Below are 16,979 nucleotides of genomic sequence, written 5' to 3'. Positions count from 1 at the left end.
GAAAAGGACCTGGGTATGTTGGTTGACAGTTGGCTGAACATGAGCCAGCAGTGTGCCCAGGTGGCCAAGAAGGCAAACAGCCTCCTGGCCTGCATCAGAAGTAGTGTGGGCAGTATGAGTAGGGAAGTGATCGTGCCCCTGCACTCAGCACTGGTGAGGACACTGATTGAGTACTGTGTTCAGTTTTGGGCACCACACTATAAAAAAAGACACTGAGGTGCTGCAGTGGATCCAGAGAAGGGCAACAAAACTGATGAGGGGTCTGGAGAACATGTCTTATAATGAGATGAGGAGGCTGAGGGGAGACCTTATCGCTTTCTGCAGCTACCTGAAAGGATATTGTAGCGAGGTCTCTTCTCCCAAGTAACTAGTGATAGGACAAGAGGACATGGCTTCAAGTTGCACCAGGGGAGGTTTAGATTGCATATTGGGAAGAAATTCTTCACCAAAAGCATTGTAAAGCATTGGAACAGGCTGGCCAGGGAAATGGTGGAGTTGCCATCTCTGGAAGTATTTAAAAGACACGTAGACGTACTGCTTAGGGATATGGTTTAGTGAGGGACTTGACAGTGTTAGGTTTATGGTTGGACTTGATGATCTTGAAGCTCTTTTGTACCTAAATGATTGTATTCTGTACTCTATGCAGAGACCTGACTCCTTGTGCTCTTAGAGAAACTCAGACTCTTAGTCCCTTAGTAGCTTAAGATTCATGAAGAGGCTGTCCTTGTCCAAACTTAAGAGAATAAAGTGTGTGTGGGGTTTTATCTTACTTAATTGTACTTGAACGTTTTAAAAACAGGGACGTTATGTTGTATTTGCAGACTACAGTCAAAGCTTTCAGATTTTCATAGGGAAGTGGGTAAGTGCTAACGTACCGTATGCAAGTATGCCTAGCAGTTTGTGTGGTATTTCTTAATATCACTTCAATGTATAGTTATGCAATTAGTTCAATTAATTGAACCAATGTTTCTGAGGGTTGCAAATAAGCATTGTACTTCACCTACTGTTACATTAGCTGCTGTTACATCAAATGCAGCTGTAATTTCCTTTGTCTTTGCTAAACACCACCCGTTGGTTTTCACCAGGTTGAGACTGACTGGAATCTGTTCCTTTATTTCTGTGTGCTTTTTTGCAGTAGTCTCAGTCCAGGAAAAATAGGAAAAAATACAATAATCCTGAGTTTATCATGGTTTGAGAGCCCCAGGATAAAAGTTCTCTGGGTCTTCTGGCACTGGTGGCAATCACAGTGAGAGAGGGGGCAGCTGTACCTATGAGGAGGAGAGGATGGGTCAGGTGACCCAAATGGACCAATCACAGTGTTCCTTCCCATGGTTCTCAGTTTAAAAGAGCCCCCTAAGAAGAATCCTGGGGCCTCTGGTGCAGCTGTGCTGGAGGGATTGTCATTGGCAATCGTGTCTCCCACCTCCTGTTTCCACACTGCAGAGGAGCAGTGTTTGACAGAACAGGTGTCTTCCCCTGCGTCTCTTGGTGGGAGCAGCACAGCTCCTTTTTGTTTTTTTTTCATTGGACTGTTATTGGGACTCTGAAGAATATTAGCATATTCTTTTGTATTTTTGAGCATATTTTCATACATGTATATGTCTGTATATAGTTTGTCATCGTTATTGTTAGCATTATTTTCTGATTTTTTTTTTCGTTAAATTGGTTCAACTTCTTTTTCAGTCTCAAAGTCTCTCTCCCTGGTTCTTCTGTTATTCCCCTGGGAGGGTGTTGGAGGATCACAGAGACTGTCTGTCAAAGTTCAGTGGCTGGCCTAGCCTTAAACTTTGACAGAGCTTTATAAGAAAGATGTATATGCAGAATACGGATGATAGTAGTGTAGAAGATCTCTCAGCAGAGTGAACTGTGCCTTTGTATGCACAATGTGTTGGATGGATCCCCTTATTTCATATTTACAGTTGAACACAGCAGTAATTGAACTTTTTTGGCAAGGATCTTGTTACTTGCTTTGCTGAGGACTGGTGCTTTTCCCTCTTCAAACCCCACCGCTGAGGAGACAGCTGAGGCACACTTTGAAAATTTGGGATAGTAGAGAATGCACATGTTCGTTTTCCTTACGGGGAGTAGTGCACCTCTGCTGTACGCAGTACTGTTGTAGTGTTAAGACACAAATCCTGTAGGACCTAGTCCCTAGCCAGGAGGCAACCACTTCTTGTATTGAGTCACTGCCTGCAAAATCAGTGTTTAGGCACCTTAGGGCAGATTGGGGAAGTGGCTGTTGGTCTTGTGGTGCAAGACTGCTTACTGCAAAGCCCTTTTGCTACCTTTTATTCAGAGTTTTGCTGAATGATTTGCCTGCGGGAGTTTATTTTGTCTGGAAATACCATGAGTAACTGGTTATTTCACAAAGGAGGAGGAGGAGGTAGTCATCAGTTAGGTGATCTCCAGGCAGTTTCCTTAGCAGCATTATGTTGTTATGCATGCAAACAAGGTACCTTTACTCTTGTAAGATACCTTTACTCCTGTACTTGTTCCTCAGTTGAGGAACCCCTTAACTTGTGTATTGGCTGCAATGCTGATGCCACTGGTAGCAAAAGCCACCACTATACTGGTGCATGAATTAGGATTCAGGGAATCTTTCAGAAGCATAAGTTAACATCCTGATATGAGATGTAATAACACTTTGACATGCATCCAACTGTCTGGGGTTTTTTTGTGGATATACTTTTTCCTGATCAATTAGCACAATACATTCCAGTTCCCATCCAGTGGCTGACTGAGTGTCTACAGAAGCCTAAAATTCAAAGAACTCTTAGACCAGCATAAATTTTGTACAGATGATTTCACAAATCTGAGAGCAACAGCTCCCACATTTTACTAAACTTCTTATCTGCTTTGGAATTTCATCTAGAGATCACTCATAGCAGAGACTTCTATGAAAGGCCATTATGCAGAGAAAAGGAAAAATCTTAACCCTTGGTAAACCTACTAACAAACTTTGCATCACAGAAACAGAAACAAAGGTTAAATGACTTGACCAACACTCATTAATGCGACAGATACAGCTGCAAACTGTATGGCTGGGGATTTCTAGGGTGCCTCTGCTGCCAGGTTTTTGGTGATAATGGCATTGCAGCTGGGCAGGCACTGTAGTGAACTTTGCATACTCTGTGTAGAATTGTACTTTGCTAGTGTTCTCTGAACATTGTTTTAGGACATAAGTAGTGTGTGTACATGTGAATATGTGTGTAGTTGTGAAAAATGCCTGTGCAGAGCTTTTTTTCAATTCCTCTGAACTGTCAGTCTCACCTTTAGTTGCTACCCTGCTTCCCCAAGACCTGCAGTGGGGAGGAAATAAGCTATACCGCGTGGTCCACAGGCTTAAGCTCTTACAAAGAAAAGGTTTCTACAGTCAGCCTTACCTAACTGAAAATATCATGTTTTTACTGCTTCATTTGCACCCCTCTCTGTGGGTTGTTATCCCGTGGTTTTGTGGACCTGAGCACCACAGATGGTTTCAGCTGCTACTTGGAGCGCAGCAGCGCTTGAGTATTTGTCATTCAAGTCACTGCAAATATTATGAGAAAGACCAAATTTAATTGCACCCTACATGAATTTGGTAGCCCACTAACTGGGCTTATTAAATGGTGTGAAAGCCTATCAGAAAACAAAGACTGATTAATAGAAATCACCTTGTGCATTAGCTGTGCCTTTCCCCCAAACTAAAGGCATTATTCTTCATTCTGGATGTCTGAAAGTCATAGCCTGAGTGGTGTAACTTAGGCCAAAACCATAAAGTGAAGACATCAATATCACTGATTTCATATCTGCAGTCTCCAAACTCAAGATCTATTTCATTTGAACTACAGCTAATGAACAGAAATAACAAAATAGCTTTACTAGCTGAAAAGAGGTTACTTTAACTAAAAACTTGAAATGGATGGGGTATAGTAGCCTGCAGAGTACTCTCAGAAGGGCTAGTGGGTTTTGTTCTTAGGAACAATCATTTCCTAGCACCTCTTTTGATCCTTTTGTTTTCTCTTTGCTATATCAACCAGCTTCTTTGTTTTCTCTCATCACTTTCCCTGTCTGAAGACCTTCCTGGTTGCAAAGGAGTGTCCTTCTGGACCCTTATTTCCAATCTGACGTTCTAAAACCAGGGTGAAGACTGCAGTGTAGACTTTGAGACTAAATTCTCCAAAGAAGGTGAGAAGATTAGCACGTGTTTGGTTCACTTTAGGCAGAAAAAAACCTGAAATGAGTTGATAAGAAGTGACAGCAGGTAAGTCGTTCTAGATTGTCTGAATGTTTGGATTTGGACTTTGCTGAGAGCATCAGGAATGACATGTTGGCTGCCCAGACGATAACATTTCTATAGGCTTAATTAAAGCCAGGAGTTAAATGTATTTCTGCTCATGAAACATATAAGTACCTTTTCAATAGCTTTGCTTCTTGACAGCGTTTCTAGCACAGCCTTGGATATAAGATCCCATGCTACTTACTTGGTTTGATTTTGGGCCAGTCAGCTCCTTCTATCCTGTGGTCTTCATACTTTTTGCCCGAATACGCAAACAGGTAGCGGCTGATTTCTGCTCGTCCTCGCAGGTTGAAGTATGTCAGCTTGTACTGTGGCATGTTGGGTCCCTGGAAGGGAAGACACCGTGTTGCTTTGGACATGAGTAACTCCTTTTTACAAAAGTGCACCATATTCTTCTTTTTGCAAGACACGCTTGTACAATACAAAGGATGTATTACATTAAGCCATTATTCATTGTACTTTGCAGTCACTGCATTAGTCACACCTTTTGGTTCTGCATTTGTTAGCCACGGTATTCAGATGTGCACAATGACAGTTAAACCTACAGTTCCTCCTTGTGTATCACCAGAAAGAAGCCTTGATTTTTATTTAGTTTTTTCAGACATATTAAGAACTTTCACATTTTGTTTATTTTTCCTGTGGCTCCAAACTCAGGCCATTTTTATACAGTGTTTTTTTTTTCAGACTGCATATCTGAAATCAGATACTGTAACAAAAAATAATAGCTGTCTTGAGCAGCAATTTTGTTCAAGACTGTCCTGCTCAGCCTCTGTTTCGTCCAAGACCATGAGAATTGCCAATCTCTGTGACTTTTCTTCTTAACTGTTGCCCTAGTTGCATAGACAATCAATTCAAGTTATTTTAGAAGGAAAATTTGACTTCGAAACCAGTATACACTGTTTTGAGAAAATCATCAAATTCTCTCTTTTTTGTTGTTGTTGTACAGAAACCAAAAGACAACTTGAAATTACTGTTAGGTTTCCATGTGATTTATTTCATACAGTTCTAGTTAGAAATCATGTGACAGAAAGGCCCTATTTGTTTCCTGGTGTAACGCGCAGCAAAAGAAAATACTCAAGTTTGATTGTACAACAAGGAAGATGCTGGAAAGGTTGAAGAGCTAAGGCTGCTTTAAACCAAGAGTAAGCTTTTAAACTCTGCACACATAGCACTTTTATTAAGAGAGATCTATGATCCCAGCTGAGATTTAAATGTGCTGGCTAAAGGACACTGAAACAACTATCCATCTCCTCACCCAAAGCAAAACCCTTTCTTATTTTGGCCTTGAAGTAGACCTTGCGTGTGATTTACCGTTCTTTTGTATGCAGCGGATTCAGAGTGTTAGTAATAAAGCATGAAGCACAGATCTTTTGTGCTAGGAAAGAAAGCAAACGTGTTTTTTTTTGTTTTAAAATAAGTGCTACTACATAACCTTGCAATAGAAACAACCTTCTATGTAGTCATCTTGCCTTTGAAAACATATACTGGAGGACAGACCAATCACCAGCTTTCACTTTGGAGGGAGAGGCTCTGTTCAGAAACTGGGAAAGCTTGTACGTAACATGCAGAAAAGAGCACATTGCCTTAGCCTCTTTCTCCTCAAAAGTCACAACATCTACTTTCCGTCCTCGGAGTAGCAAAGGCAAAAAAAAATAATTTAAAAATCACAGCAAATGAACACACTGGAAGCTGCTTAATTTGTCATGAAAGTTACCTGTTCCCCTACAGCACACAGCAAGGTCAGAAGAGATTATTATTAAATGGAGCTTTTTCACAGCTGATGGCCCAGCAGAGAAGCAGGAGGAGAGATGGAGAGTTACCGAAGAGATACCTGCAAGTGCTTCAGAACAAAGACTCCTCTACAATTATTATTTTTTAAGACAAGTTAAGTGTGTTCCTTTGCACTGTATATAAAAAGGGAAGCTGTAGGCAAAATGAGTTACATTAGGATGTGATCAGTATTCTAGATCTATTAATTAACAGAAAATATGCTTGTGGCAAATGCAGCTCACATATTACAGATGTAATTTTCTCTAAAGAGAGAAATTTTGAAAATTCTAAATTTTTCAAGCATGTCTCAGTTAGGTGGCAAAGTTTTGCCACTCTGTTGTGCCCAGATTTATACTTGCTGTGTTTTACTGTGCTTATATAATGCTACTATATATTTTTATACTTTTAGTATTTATTTATGCCGGACAAGTTTGCATTATTTGTCTACAAAGTTAATATAAGATGAGAGGATGAGACTGTAGCTTCCCCCGCTCCATTTGTCCCTGCTTCTGATTTTGTGTAGTCATTTGAGAGTGAGAAACCTTTTTAAAAGAGAATGTGCTATCTGAGGTTCAAATTTAAACATGACTTAGTGTCTAAAAAAACCCATTTGATTTTTACTTTCCAACTCTTTCAGAGTTAAGTGTATACTACTGATTCAGTCTGCATTTGGAGAGGTTATAACCTTTAACATAGAAAACTTAGTGTCCTCTTCCCTTCTCTAGGAATGTCCGCAGAGCTTTCTTCATAAACAGCAACAGAAGTTCCAGTGCCCTGGGCACAGGACACTGCTCACACACGGCTCCAGTATCTCAGCTAACTCTAACCCTGTGTTAGCTGGAAGTTATCCACAGCTGGAAGGCATTTAAGAGCACAAGAATAGAAGGTTTTTAAGGTACAGTCATGAGGAAGGCAGTAGACAGGCTGGAGATGCGTGAATCATACCGTCTCTAATGGAGAGTACTTTGAAGGTGTCTGACTGTGGGAGAGCTTTGTATACAAAAACATGTATAATCAGGAGTAGTAACACAAAGTAAAGAAAAAGGAACTATTGCTGAAGGTCAGAAAATCTTTCTGGCTGTTGTAGTGGACTGTACAATATCTTCATGTGTCAATGAAGCAGTGGAAGCTGTTGTTTGAAATGTCTAAAGCAAAGCTAAACAAATTTCTAATGAATACACTGTAAGGAGCCATCAAGTATTTGCAGTGCTGATGCACATTTAAGCTTATGATTTTTTTTCCATCTGTGAACAAAAAACCTAACCCTAGAAGGAGTTTAGCAAAAATACTTGACATTTGAAAGGCCTCTACAGCTTTATTGTAAGCATGTTTTTGTAAATGTTTGGCTGTTTTATTTTTTATTTGTATTCACTGTGAAATGTCAGGAATAGCGCTTCCTAAACAATTCCGCATAGGTTTCTGAAAGGGAATGAATGGTTGTGTTTGGCTTTTGCCAAACATACAAAGAAAGTTGTTGTCTTTACCCCTTATCCTCCTTTATCCCATTTTCCCAGTGTGTTTTGCAAAAGAACAGAACTTGAGGAACAAATTAAAACCATTCCAAAAATGCCCAAAGTGATCAAATGATTGAAAAATGCCACTTCTAGAGAGAAAGGCCTGGTATGAGTCTTGGAGTTTGTGCTTTAGTTTTTATTGAGGGAGACAGAGGAGTCATTAAAACTGTGCTGTTAAATTGCAAAGCCAAGTGTGTGTAAATACAAGAGGGGGCTAGGTTTGCCTTGCACTAATAAATCTGCCACCTGAATAGTTGCTTTTCAGTTTCTAAAGCCATGAATTACACGACTGGGTCCCAGCTGTACACCTGCCCGGTCCTGTGCTGACAGTAAGCACCAGTTTTATCATGTGCAGCTTTCAAAACAGTAACCTCAATTAGTCTAAATTTACTATCAAATTAGTTTTAATGCTTTAAAGTTGTTGACCCACTTAGCTGATTTTCTAGCTTTCCTCTGCAGCTTTCTTAATGCCAGCTTAAATGGCTTTAGCATACCTTTAAACAAGAGATTAGTGGATCTCGTGATTAAATTCAGCTTTGGGAGCCACTTGGTGACAAAGTCAAACAGAAAATCTGAGAGGAGGTCAACAGTGTGCAAAAGTGGCAATCCTCCACATCACTCCTGAGTCAAAATCCAGGTTGAAGTTACAAGTATCTCAGATATCTTAGGCCAGATTTCAAATAATTTCAAACTGTTCATGTCTTTATGGAGATACTGTATCACCTGATGAATTTGGAATGCTTTTATCAACTGCTTCAAGCAGGACCTAGCAATCAGTTTGAAAACTTCAAGCTAGATCAGAGTAAAAAAAACAGAGCCCAGGCAGGAATCCATGCTTTTTTCTGAGAATTAAAACACTGAATTTCAGAGAGCACTAGTACAGAGGAGAAAAAGCACTGTCAGACTCGAAACTGTATGAACGTACTGGGAGGATACAGAAGCCAACAGTCTGGTGTGTGCAAGGTGTGCAATGCTCTTTTTTTCTGCTGGATGTCAGTGTACGTGTCCCTGCTGTGTTTTAAAAGATGAACTACAAGCTGCATTTCTCCTGCTTTAGATGGGTTTTTGGGTGTGCACTTAAGAGCCTCTGCCAGCTGGTGCGCAGTCCCGCATACCCAGCCTGAGATTTTGCCCTGTGAAAGTAAACACCCAAACTCTGCTGGACTCCAGCCCTCAAAGTCATGCAAAAAAATATACCTCAGGCTAGTAACAGACACCAAAGCCTGCCTGGCTGCAGGTGCTCATTCAGGAAAAAAAGACCCAAACCAAACCAAAATGGCAGTACTTTATTTCACCCTGTTGGATAAGGTTGTTGTTAATATTTGAGATGACAGGCAGAAGTGAGCTGTTCCCTGAGCTGGGAGCAGAAGGGGAGAAACCAGCTAAGTTGAGCTATTTTTTCACATGTATCCGAAGTCTAACAAGGGACCTCGTGGTGCCAAGTCCCCTTTAATTTTACTGTGAGAAATTAAGAAATTTCTTGCCTTAAGGTTTTGTCATTGTTAGAGGATTAAAAAAGCCCAACAGTTCCCTCTGGCAAGCAAGACCAGTACGGTTGGGTTAAGGCTCGCCTGGGCATTTCTAGTAATTCAAACTGCCTACCTGGAAGAGGCGATGCATTGCACTGTATGCATATTTATTTAACAAGAGGGCCCTTCAGTAACTTAGGATTTGCTTATGGAAAGCACAGCTGACAAAATGCTGCTGTGGGCCTGGCAAAAAGGGGAAGCTGGGGGTCTTGTCTGCCTAATGTCAGCATCATTGCTTGAATTGAAACCAGACCAAGACACGGTCATTGAGGGAGCTCCGTTTCCTTGTCCTGTGCTAATCCAATGTAGGACTGCCTCTGTGAAAACTGGGCCTTTGGCCACCAGGAGAGCAGGTGGAACCTCGGGATTTCCCAGAGGAAAGCCAATGCTGGCTGACGGGTATGAGAAGGGAAGGTGCTGATGAAGGAGGTGGAAAAGGCCCTCCAAAGACAATTCAGTCAATGAATACCACTGTTTATTATAAGATTAAGCTGTTAGATCAGTTTGGAGTGTTTGGCTTGCTGTTGATATACATTCCTTTTTCATGACTTGATAAGACGAGAGAGTGACAACAAATTAGCTTCCCCTCCTGCAAGCCTACAGGTATCTTCCTGCCGAGAATCTTCTTGCTTTAAGAAGCACGAAACAGAGTTCATGCCCACTGTAAGCAATAATCTCACCAAAGCTGGAAAGCTGGATGGACCTTTTTATTTCTTTTTGCTCTTAGTGCTGCTTTTAAAGCAGTTGCTATTTCTTTACAAGGTGTTTCTGTGAAGTTGGACTGGAAATTAGGTGAGTAGGCTTCAAATGGATGCATACCCAAACAGCCCGATTTGGGTATCCTGCCGGGGGCAGGGAGGCAATGCAATTTTAGCCAGTTCGTATATTTATTTACACACATACTTCTGTGATGTCCTAGATGTACCATGCCATGCATACAGCTTGAAGTGCTTATAACCAATGTCAGCTGAACATTTTTGCGTTAATGTTAACATTTCAGGGTTTCAGGGGAAAAACTCTTCCTTGTCTTCATTACTCCCAGTCACAGGGCCTGATAGTGCTAATGTCAATTAGACAACTCAATTTAGAAACAGAAGGGTGAGAAACTGGCTGGGTCTGTTTGGTTTTTTTTTTCTTTGTATGTACAGACAAAACAGTCTTTTTACACATTACAGAAGAGTTTTCCCTTAGGCTATTATCTCAGGAGTTACCCATCCAAGGATGAAGCATGGATTTTTTGTTCTGATCCTTTGAGGCTGGGGAAAGTTATGTTACGTTATTGAGTACAAAGAAAGACTTATTTATTTTTTAACTGGGAAAGAGACTTTGCCTTATTTCAGCTGAGAAACATCAGGAATATTAAGTTCAGTTGTGCCTGTCTTGCTTATTGTTTTTCTCAGACGTGCAAATTCTGCATCCCTATAGTTAGAGAACTGAGTATTAAAGCAGCTTTCTCCTTCCTCAGTTTTAAAAAAATTGTTTCCCTGTCCAAGCAAGTCTTTCTGCCTTAATTTTTTAGATTTTCACTTTTCAGAGGAAGGAACTAGAGGGACAAGACTTAATGGTTATTGTAGAAGACAAGTAAAGAAAAGCTTCCACGGCTATAACTTCCATAAAATGGACTTTGCGGTTTTAGGAAGGTAGAAAAGATAGAAAATGTCCACGTTCAGCATTCTTTCTTTTGTATTGAACGAACCTAGCATGTAATGGTCAGAAGGGTTTGGGGAAAGGTTATGTTTTTGATCTTGAGCAACACTGCAAAGGCAGCCAGCTGGAAAGCAGCCTTGTCTGCCAGAGTTTTTTTGCTGCCCAATGCCTGCCCTTTTTTCCCTTGGATAGAAACTATTCTTTCTAAAGACTCTTGTGTGTGTTCATGCCTCAATTCAGGCCTGAGTTAAGAACTGAAGTTGCAAATGGGAATAGTGATGTGTTGGCTATTTTTGGAGGAAAAAGAGAAAATCCATCTGTGCTGGCAAGAGCCAGCCCACGGGGTGGCTGTTGGGCCCCTTCTGACTCTTGCTTGCTGGTGAGGAGGGCTGGCAACTGTGGCGAAGGCCCTGGTGTAACCCAAGCTGTTTATCTGGATGTAAGAAACACTAGGACTAATAACTTCTGCCTTTCTTATGTGATGGGGAAGCTAATGACTTCAGGGTTTCCCATTAGAAAACAAAACTGAAGAATTGATATGAGCTTCTCTTACTGCACAGTGAAAGAAAAGTGCATAAACTCCTGCTTTTAACAGCAAGTCAAAAATATTAGGGCTGAGAGGTATTTTCAACCTTTGAAAATTGCAAATAGTGATGATTTGTTGGTTTGTGATTTTTTTTTTTTTCTGCCAAAAGATGTTTGTATTAGCTCCTTTTTAGTAAAGAAAATTTCTGCCTGCCTTTTGGGGGAGAAGGACTGGAGAATATTGGTGTATTAATGGAAGACTGCAAATCTTCTAATGGAAGATCTACATAGCAGTCTGTGTTTTCACAGAGGATAACATGGGAAGTTTTAAGTAATCCTATCTAATTCCTGTCAGCTCTCAGTCTGACATAAACTTTCTTTCTGAAAAACAATGGTCTCTTGCTCTTCCCCAAGAAGAGATTATTACAGAAAATAAACATTTTCATTTGATCCCTTCTTTTTTTGTGCCAGGTAGCAATATGAACTTGGAGAGAAAAGAGAAAAAAAAATATGCACACGCTTTTCTGTTTAATACACGAATCATCTGAAGTAAATGTTTACACAATTTGATGTAGGGTTGAGTTTTGAAATAACAAATCCCCAGTGTTAATGGTTGTGGTCTGATACTTAACATGACTTTCAAGATTAGATACATGTGCCTGGTTTAAAGCAAACTTATTTAGGGGTGGCATTTTGCATGTCTTTACCCAGTGTGCTGGTTATTTGCAGCCTGCGGTGGAAATTAACTTCCTAACAAGAGAAGAGTTTTTAAGGCTTGGCTGTGGGATGGCTAAGGACAGCTGAACAAATGAGTATGTGAAGTGACCTGATGAGTAAAGCTCTGCTGTGTGAGCGAGGACTTCTGAAAGTCTGATCTGTCAGTGTTCGGGTTTAAAAAAGAGACTGTAGGAGAGCTTAAAGCAATTACTTCTCCAAGGAAGCTCCAGGCTTGGTTTGCCACTGTGGGAAACTGAAGCTATAGAAAAACCTTTCAAGAACACAGGGGGAAAAAACACATCTCTGTGAAAGAGCAGGATTAGAAAAATACTTATTCTGAGAGGATTTTTTTAAAGGTGAGAGTCCACTGTAATTGGACAGTGAATGGGTGGTCGCTGTCAAGGCTGCTGTTGGAGAGCACCAGGGTCCACTGGGTTTCTCCAAACTGACTTTGTGGCTGCTGCTCCTCAGGTGGCTGCCCCTCAGGCAATTGCAGTCAAAACGGTAAAAATTGGGGTATTTGACGTTCACCCAATTAATTTCAAGTGAAGGGAATGAGGGAGCGTTTACAGGTCTGCAGGTACAAGGAGGCAGGGAGGCTGTGACAGGCTGGGCTGCCTCGGCAGAGCGCCGTGCCTTCCGCCTCATGTGCCGCGCTCTGCGGTTTTAGGGCCTGAGCGTCTGTGATGGCTTTGCTTTCTGGCCAATTGTCAGCCTTGGCCTGCAGCTACTTGGCCCCAGTTTTAGGTAAATAACTTGACAAATCATGGTGTGCAGCCTCCCAAGCTGTAATGAACTTCAGATGAATTAATTGCACACCTGAAACTGTGAAATACTGGTCAAAAAAAATTGCAAGAGCAAAGATCTCAGGAAAGATGCAGACAAAGGAGTGGTTAGGATAATTTCTCAAGAGAGACTATTTAAGTCTTTTATTTCCTCATCGGATGTTTTAAGAATCCCTGAAGCATTTTGTGCTAGAACAAAAGCCTAAATAATCTTAATTCTTGCCAACACCAGTCATTCCTGTTAAATTTGTGCCTTACATCTGTCTCTGTAGTCTTCAGATAAATCAGCAACCCCTCACAATATTCCTGCCAAGTACACAGTTGTGAGTAATGTTGCTCTGTGTTAAGTGATTTAGTCAGCTTTCCAGAGGCATCTGCTGACTTTGTCAGGATAATTTTATGTCCATTTCTTGAACTCTAAAACTTATCCAACACAGTAATTTGTATAACAACTGTCTTGGCCACCTAGCACTTCTCTCTGAGTGTGGAAAAATGGGCTTTTTTTTACCCTGTCCAGGCTGTATGTGTGTGTCTGTGTAGGTACAAGGGGGAATACAAACACCAGCTCCTTCCCCCTGCTGATCTAAAAAAAAAAAAAGACACTAAAGAAAAAGAATTAGGTAGATTTTTTTCAGCAAAATATGTGTTCCTTCTAGCTGATAGAGTGAGACCAAGCAAGGCTTTATTCACTTTGCAGAGTTCTCCAGCACCAGGTCTCCTGGTCACAGATTCCTGGTGTCCTCCTGTGCTGCCCTGGGGTGCCTGGCACATACCACCCTGCCCAGACACACAGATCTTGTGTATTACCAGGTATTTTGAAATTGTTTTCACAGCCAGAGTGAGCCTGAGGAGACCCAGGACCTCACTAAAGTGCTCTTTGGACATTGCCATTGGGAGGATCAGCACTGGCAAGTGTGGACATACAGCCCGACACAACACCTGGCCAGAAGCCCGGGGACCACCTAGATTTGGCCATAAACATGCAAGACCCGGTGAATTACGGTCACGAAGTGCCCAGTGTGTAAAGCCCTAACCTCTGTGTCTCTAGACTTAAGAAGAAAGTACTTGCTGAGCAGCGGTTTGCAGCCAATTTCACCTTTGTTACTGGAAACACCAGGCAGAGTCTGGCTCTGGAGCAGTGCCTGTTGCTAAGGGTTCCCTGCGCAGGGTGGTTCTCTCACAGGGCTGTTTCCAGAGCACCCTGGCACAAAAAAAAAATGCTCATCTTCCTGAAGTATACAGTTACAGAGACTTTTGTCCCACATTTGTTCTTTCCTGTTGTCAAACATCAACTAAATAAGGATTGTGAGACAATTCAAACCATCCTTTCTATATCACTTTCTTTGCTATCTGCTACCCAAATCCGAAGCGTGAGATTTTGATCAAAGGTAGTCTGAAAGTGAGTGCTATTTTCAGTTATTTCTACTTTCTAACTGCTTAGAAGTAGGTTGTGTATGGCTGACAGCAACCAGAAATCTTAAGAGCAAACTGATGTCAGTAGGGTATGTTCATCAGTGGCACAGGAGTGTGCTGCCCTGAGGATGACTGGCAAATATGCTTCTGTGAGCCCAAACCCAGAATTCAAAGAATTACTTTGCGTATATTTTCAGTTTAAAAATTGGAGAGCTTCGGTCTTATTTCTATCCAGACAGATTTGATTGTGTGTCTGGGTATGCGTGCATCTGTGGCACAGAGTAATTCACACCTTGTGTGCATTTTTAGGGAGAGGCAAATTATATTTTTGCATTAAAGAATACAAAAAGGATAAGCAAAGTAAACTTACGAAAGACATCTGTGTCTACTACTATGTGTCTACTACTACTACTACTAGTTGTTGTTGTTGTTATTTGCTTTACAAAAGTTGCAACTTTTGAGTATGAAAGTACCAGTGTTTACAAACAGTTCTAAGGAGCGTGGAAGTCCAGGAAAAAATATTATGGTTTGTTTGCTTGGATACTTTGAAATGAGGAGTAAGTAGAGGATGGCTTTGAACAGAGGAAGCATGTGTGGGAGGGTTGTGCACACAGGCAAATGACAGCAGTTGGAATTTAAAGAAAAAAAAGTAATCCTGAACCCCTATTCAGAGTACTAGTTTGAAGTACAAGACAAAAATCAACAGGAAAACAAACCCCATGAGTTTTGCTAAAGAAAAAAACGGGACGAGTCGAAGCAGACGCAGGAGGATTTCCTCCGTAGAACCACGGTGAAAATTAGAATGAGAGTATGTTAATCCACTGGTAAACCACAAGACAGGAATTTGGAAAATGGACAGAACAGTGCACAAAAATGACCAGGAGAAATTGGTTGGTGCTGCTTAATGTTTATCTAATTCCTCTGACATTAGCCTGGATTTGGCTTGGTGATATAAGTGAATGCATATAAGTCAGCCTTTACATCTAATAGAATACTCCTAGGTTTTTTTCACTTACTGAAAACTCCCTGCAGAATGCCAGGAGCTTCCCCACACCAACTTTTTGCTGCTATACTGACAAGGTTGTCTTTTCTTTGAGAAGTGTCTCTCTCACATGTTCCCCTGTTATCAAAGTACCTCAGTACTGATAGCATCAGGCGTGGGTGAGAAACGGGAGCTTGCTGTAGGAGCAGGCTAACGATCTGCCGTTTTGCCTCTAGAAGAGTAAATCCTAATTTCTGAAGCCTGATTGTAGCAATGCATGTGATTGCGCAGACATCTTAAGTGCAGCAGGCATTTAAAGATGCCTGTAAGTGACACGGGAAGTATATAGATGGGGTACTTGAGTTGCACTTGCTCTGTGTAGAGCTCATGGTTATCCCTCACTGTGCCAGGAGCACTAGTCAGAGGCTCATGTTGAATAAACCAAACAAAAGTCTAAAAATTAAGTACTCTCAGTACTTTCTCTACACGTAGCATAGTTTGACAAACCTAACCCCCCCTCACAGCTGGTGTAGCAGTAGCTCTAGAGAGTGCAGAGTAGGATTAGAAGAAGAAAGGAGAAAGAGAGGAGGCGGACTGTGGCAGTAAGCAAAGCTGAAACAGAACTCACTCTGGTGCAGTGATACGTGGTCTCTTCCGCAGTGTAGGGGAGCCCTTCTGAGTGCTGGCCTCGGTGGGAAAGGCTTATATAGACTGTTTATTAATATGCAAACCACTCCCCGTGACCAAGTATTTCATCATGACTCTCTCCTTCCTCTCTCTCTCACACACACACATACACACAAAATGCGTTGTTTCTTCAGATAACAAAGCATACTAGACCTTTTTGATTAGTTCAGCATATTGGATTACTGGAATTTTCCAGTTTCTATTCAAGGGTATGAGATTCTTTAAAGTGTCATTTTAAAAAAAAGATAATAAAAAATAGACACTGAGGAGATGAGTCAGATGATGGGTGCTTTTTTATTTTTTTAAATGGGAAAAGTGTAGAGCAAGCTAAGAACATCTGTCTAGATTCTTTCTAACTAATTATTGAACAATGCCTTAATGAGCTGCAATCTCATTTAAACAGAGGAGTCAGAAATAAATACAAGCACAAAAGAACAAAGAAAGTATAACTTCCAAGCCTTTGTCATAAAGAAAAAAGTGACTTAAGATTTATTTTTTTTTTGCTGATAACAGTAAAGAAAAGGGAAGAGATTTAAGTGAACTCTGTCCATGACTAAAGCACAGTAGTAGTAAGAACTCTGAGCTATTAATGCTTCTTATCTGTTGTGGATATTGTGCTTTTTTTGTTTGTTTTTTCTTTTTCCAATTCGTTTGTACTTTGACCTTAACAATGTCCATTCAGCGTTGCTGTAATTTCCTCTTCATGTGCGACCAGGACACAGCAGCACTGGAGCAAAGCTTTCTGGTGCTAAGGAGATGCTTCTGATGTGTACTGCATAACTCTGCTTTCAGGCCTCATTCACTTTTTATAAATAAACGATTGTGGGCTCTGTTTGCAGGTGCAGAGAGCAGCGCTGGCCAGAGTGCTCTGCCTTGGGATGAGGCTTTCCCAGATCTTCGTAGCTCATACCATTAATCATTTGCCACAGGTCATCTCATTTCAATGCCCTACGTGTTTTTTCATGGTGTAAACAGCTAAGTTTTTTCAACCACCAGAAGCCTTTAGAGCTAAGAGAAAATTTACAAAAAAACTAGTCAGGTATAATACGAGTTTTGAGACAAATAGCTGAGTCTTATCTGAATGGTGGCATTTCCTTTCTGTCAGATTTTCCTTTGCTGCAGATTTATGCT

The 16,979-nt window shown here is 41.0% G+C and overlaps 1 protein-coding gene across 1 annotated transcript in view; it reads right to left on the bottom strand.

Annotated features, from left to right (window-relative positions):
* HPGDS (hematopoietic prostaglandin D synthase) overlaps nt 1-4,599 on the bottom strand; it is a 19,814-nt gene extending 15,215 nt beyond the window's left edge. Inside the window, exon 1 of the mRNA XM_009871767.1 lies at nt 4,464-4,599. Coding sequence (XP_009870069.1) covers nt 4,464-4,596 — 133 coding nt within the window. The 5' untranslated portion in view covers nt 4,597-4,599. The remainder of the gene's footprint in view (nt 1-4,463) is intronic.
* Between the last annotated feature and the right edge of the window lie 12,380 nt (nt 4,600-16,979).

This window comes from Apaloderma vittatum, unplaced genomic scaffold (assembly GCF_000703405.1).
Source record: "Apaloderma vittatum isolate BGI_N311 unplaced genomic scaffold, ASM70340v1 scaffold12606, whole genome shotgun sequence".
NCBI lineage: Eukaryota > Metazoa > Chordata > Aves > Trogoniformes > Trogonidae > Apaloderma > Apaloderma vittatum.
Note: the sequence above shows the minus strand (reverse complement) of the source record. Positions and strands in the feature narration are given on the sequence as shown.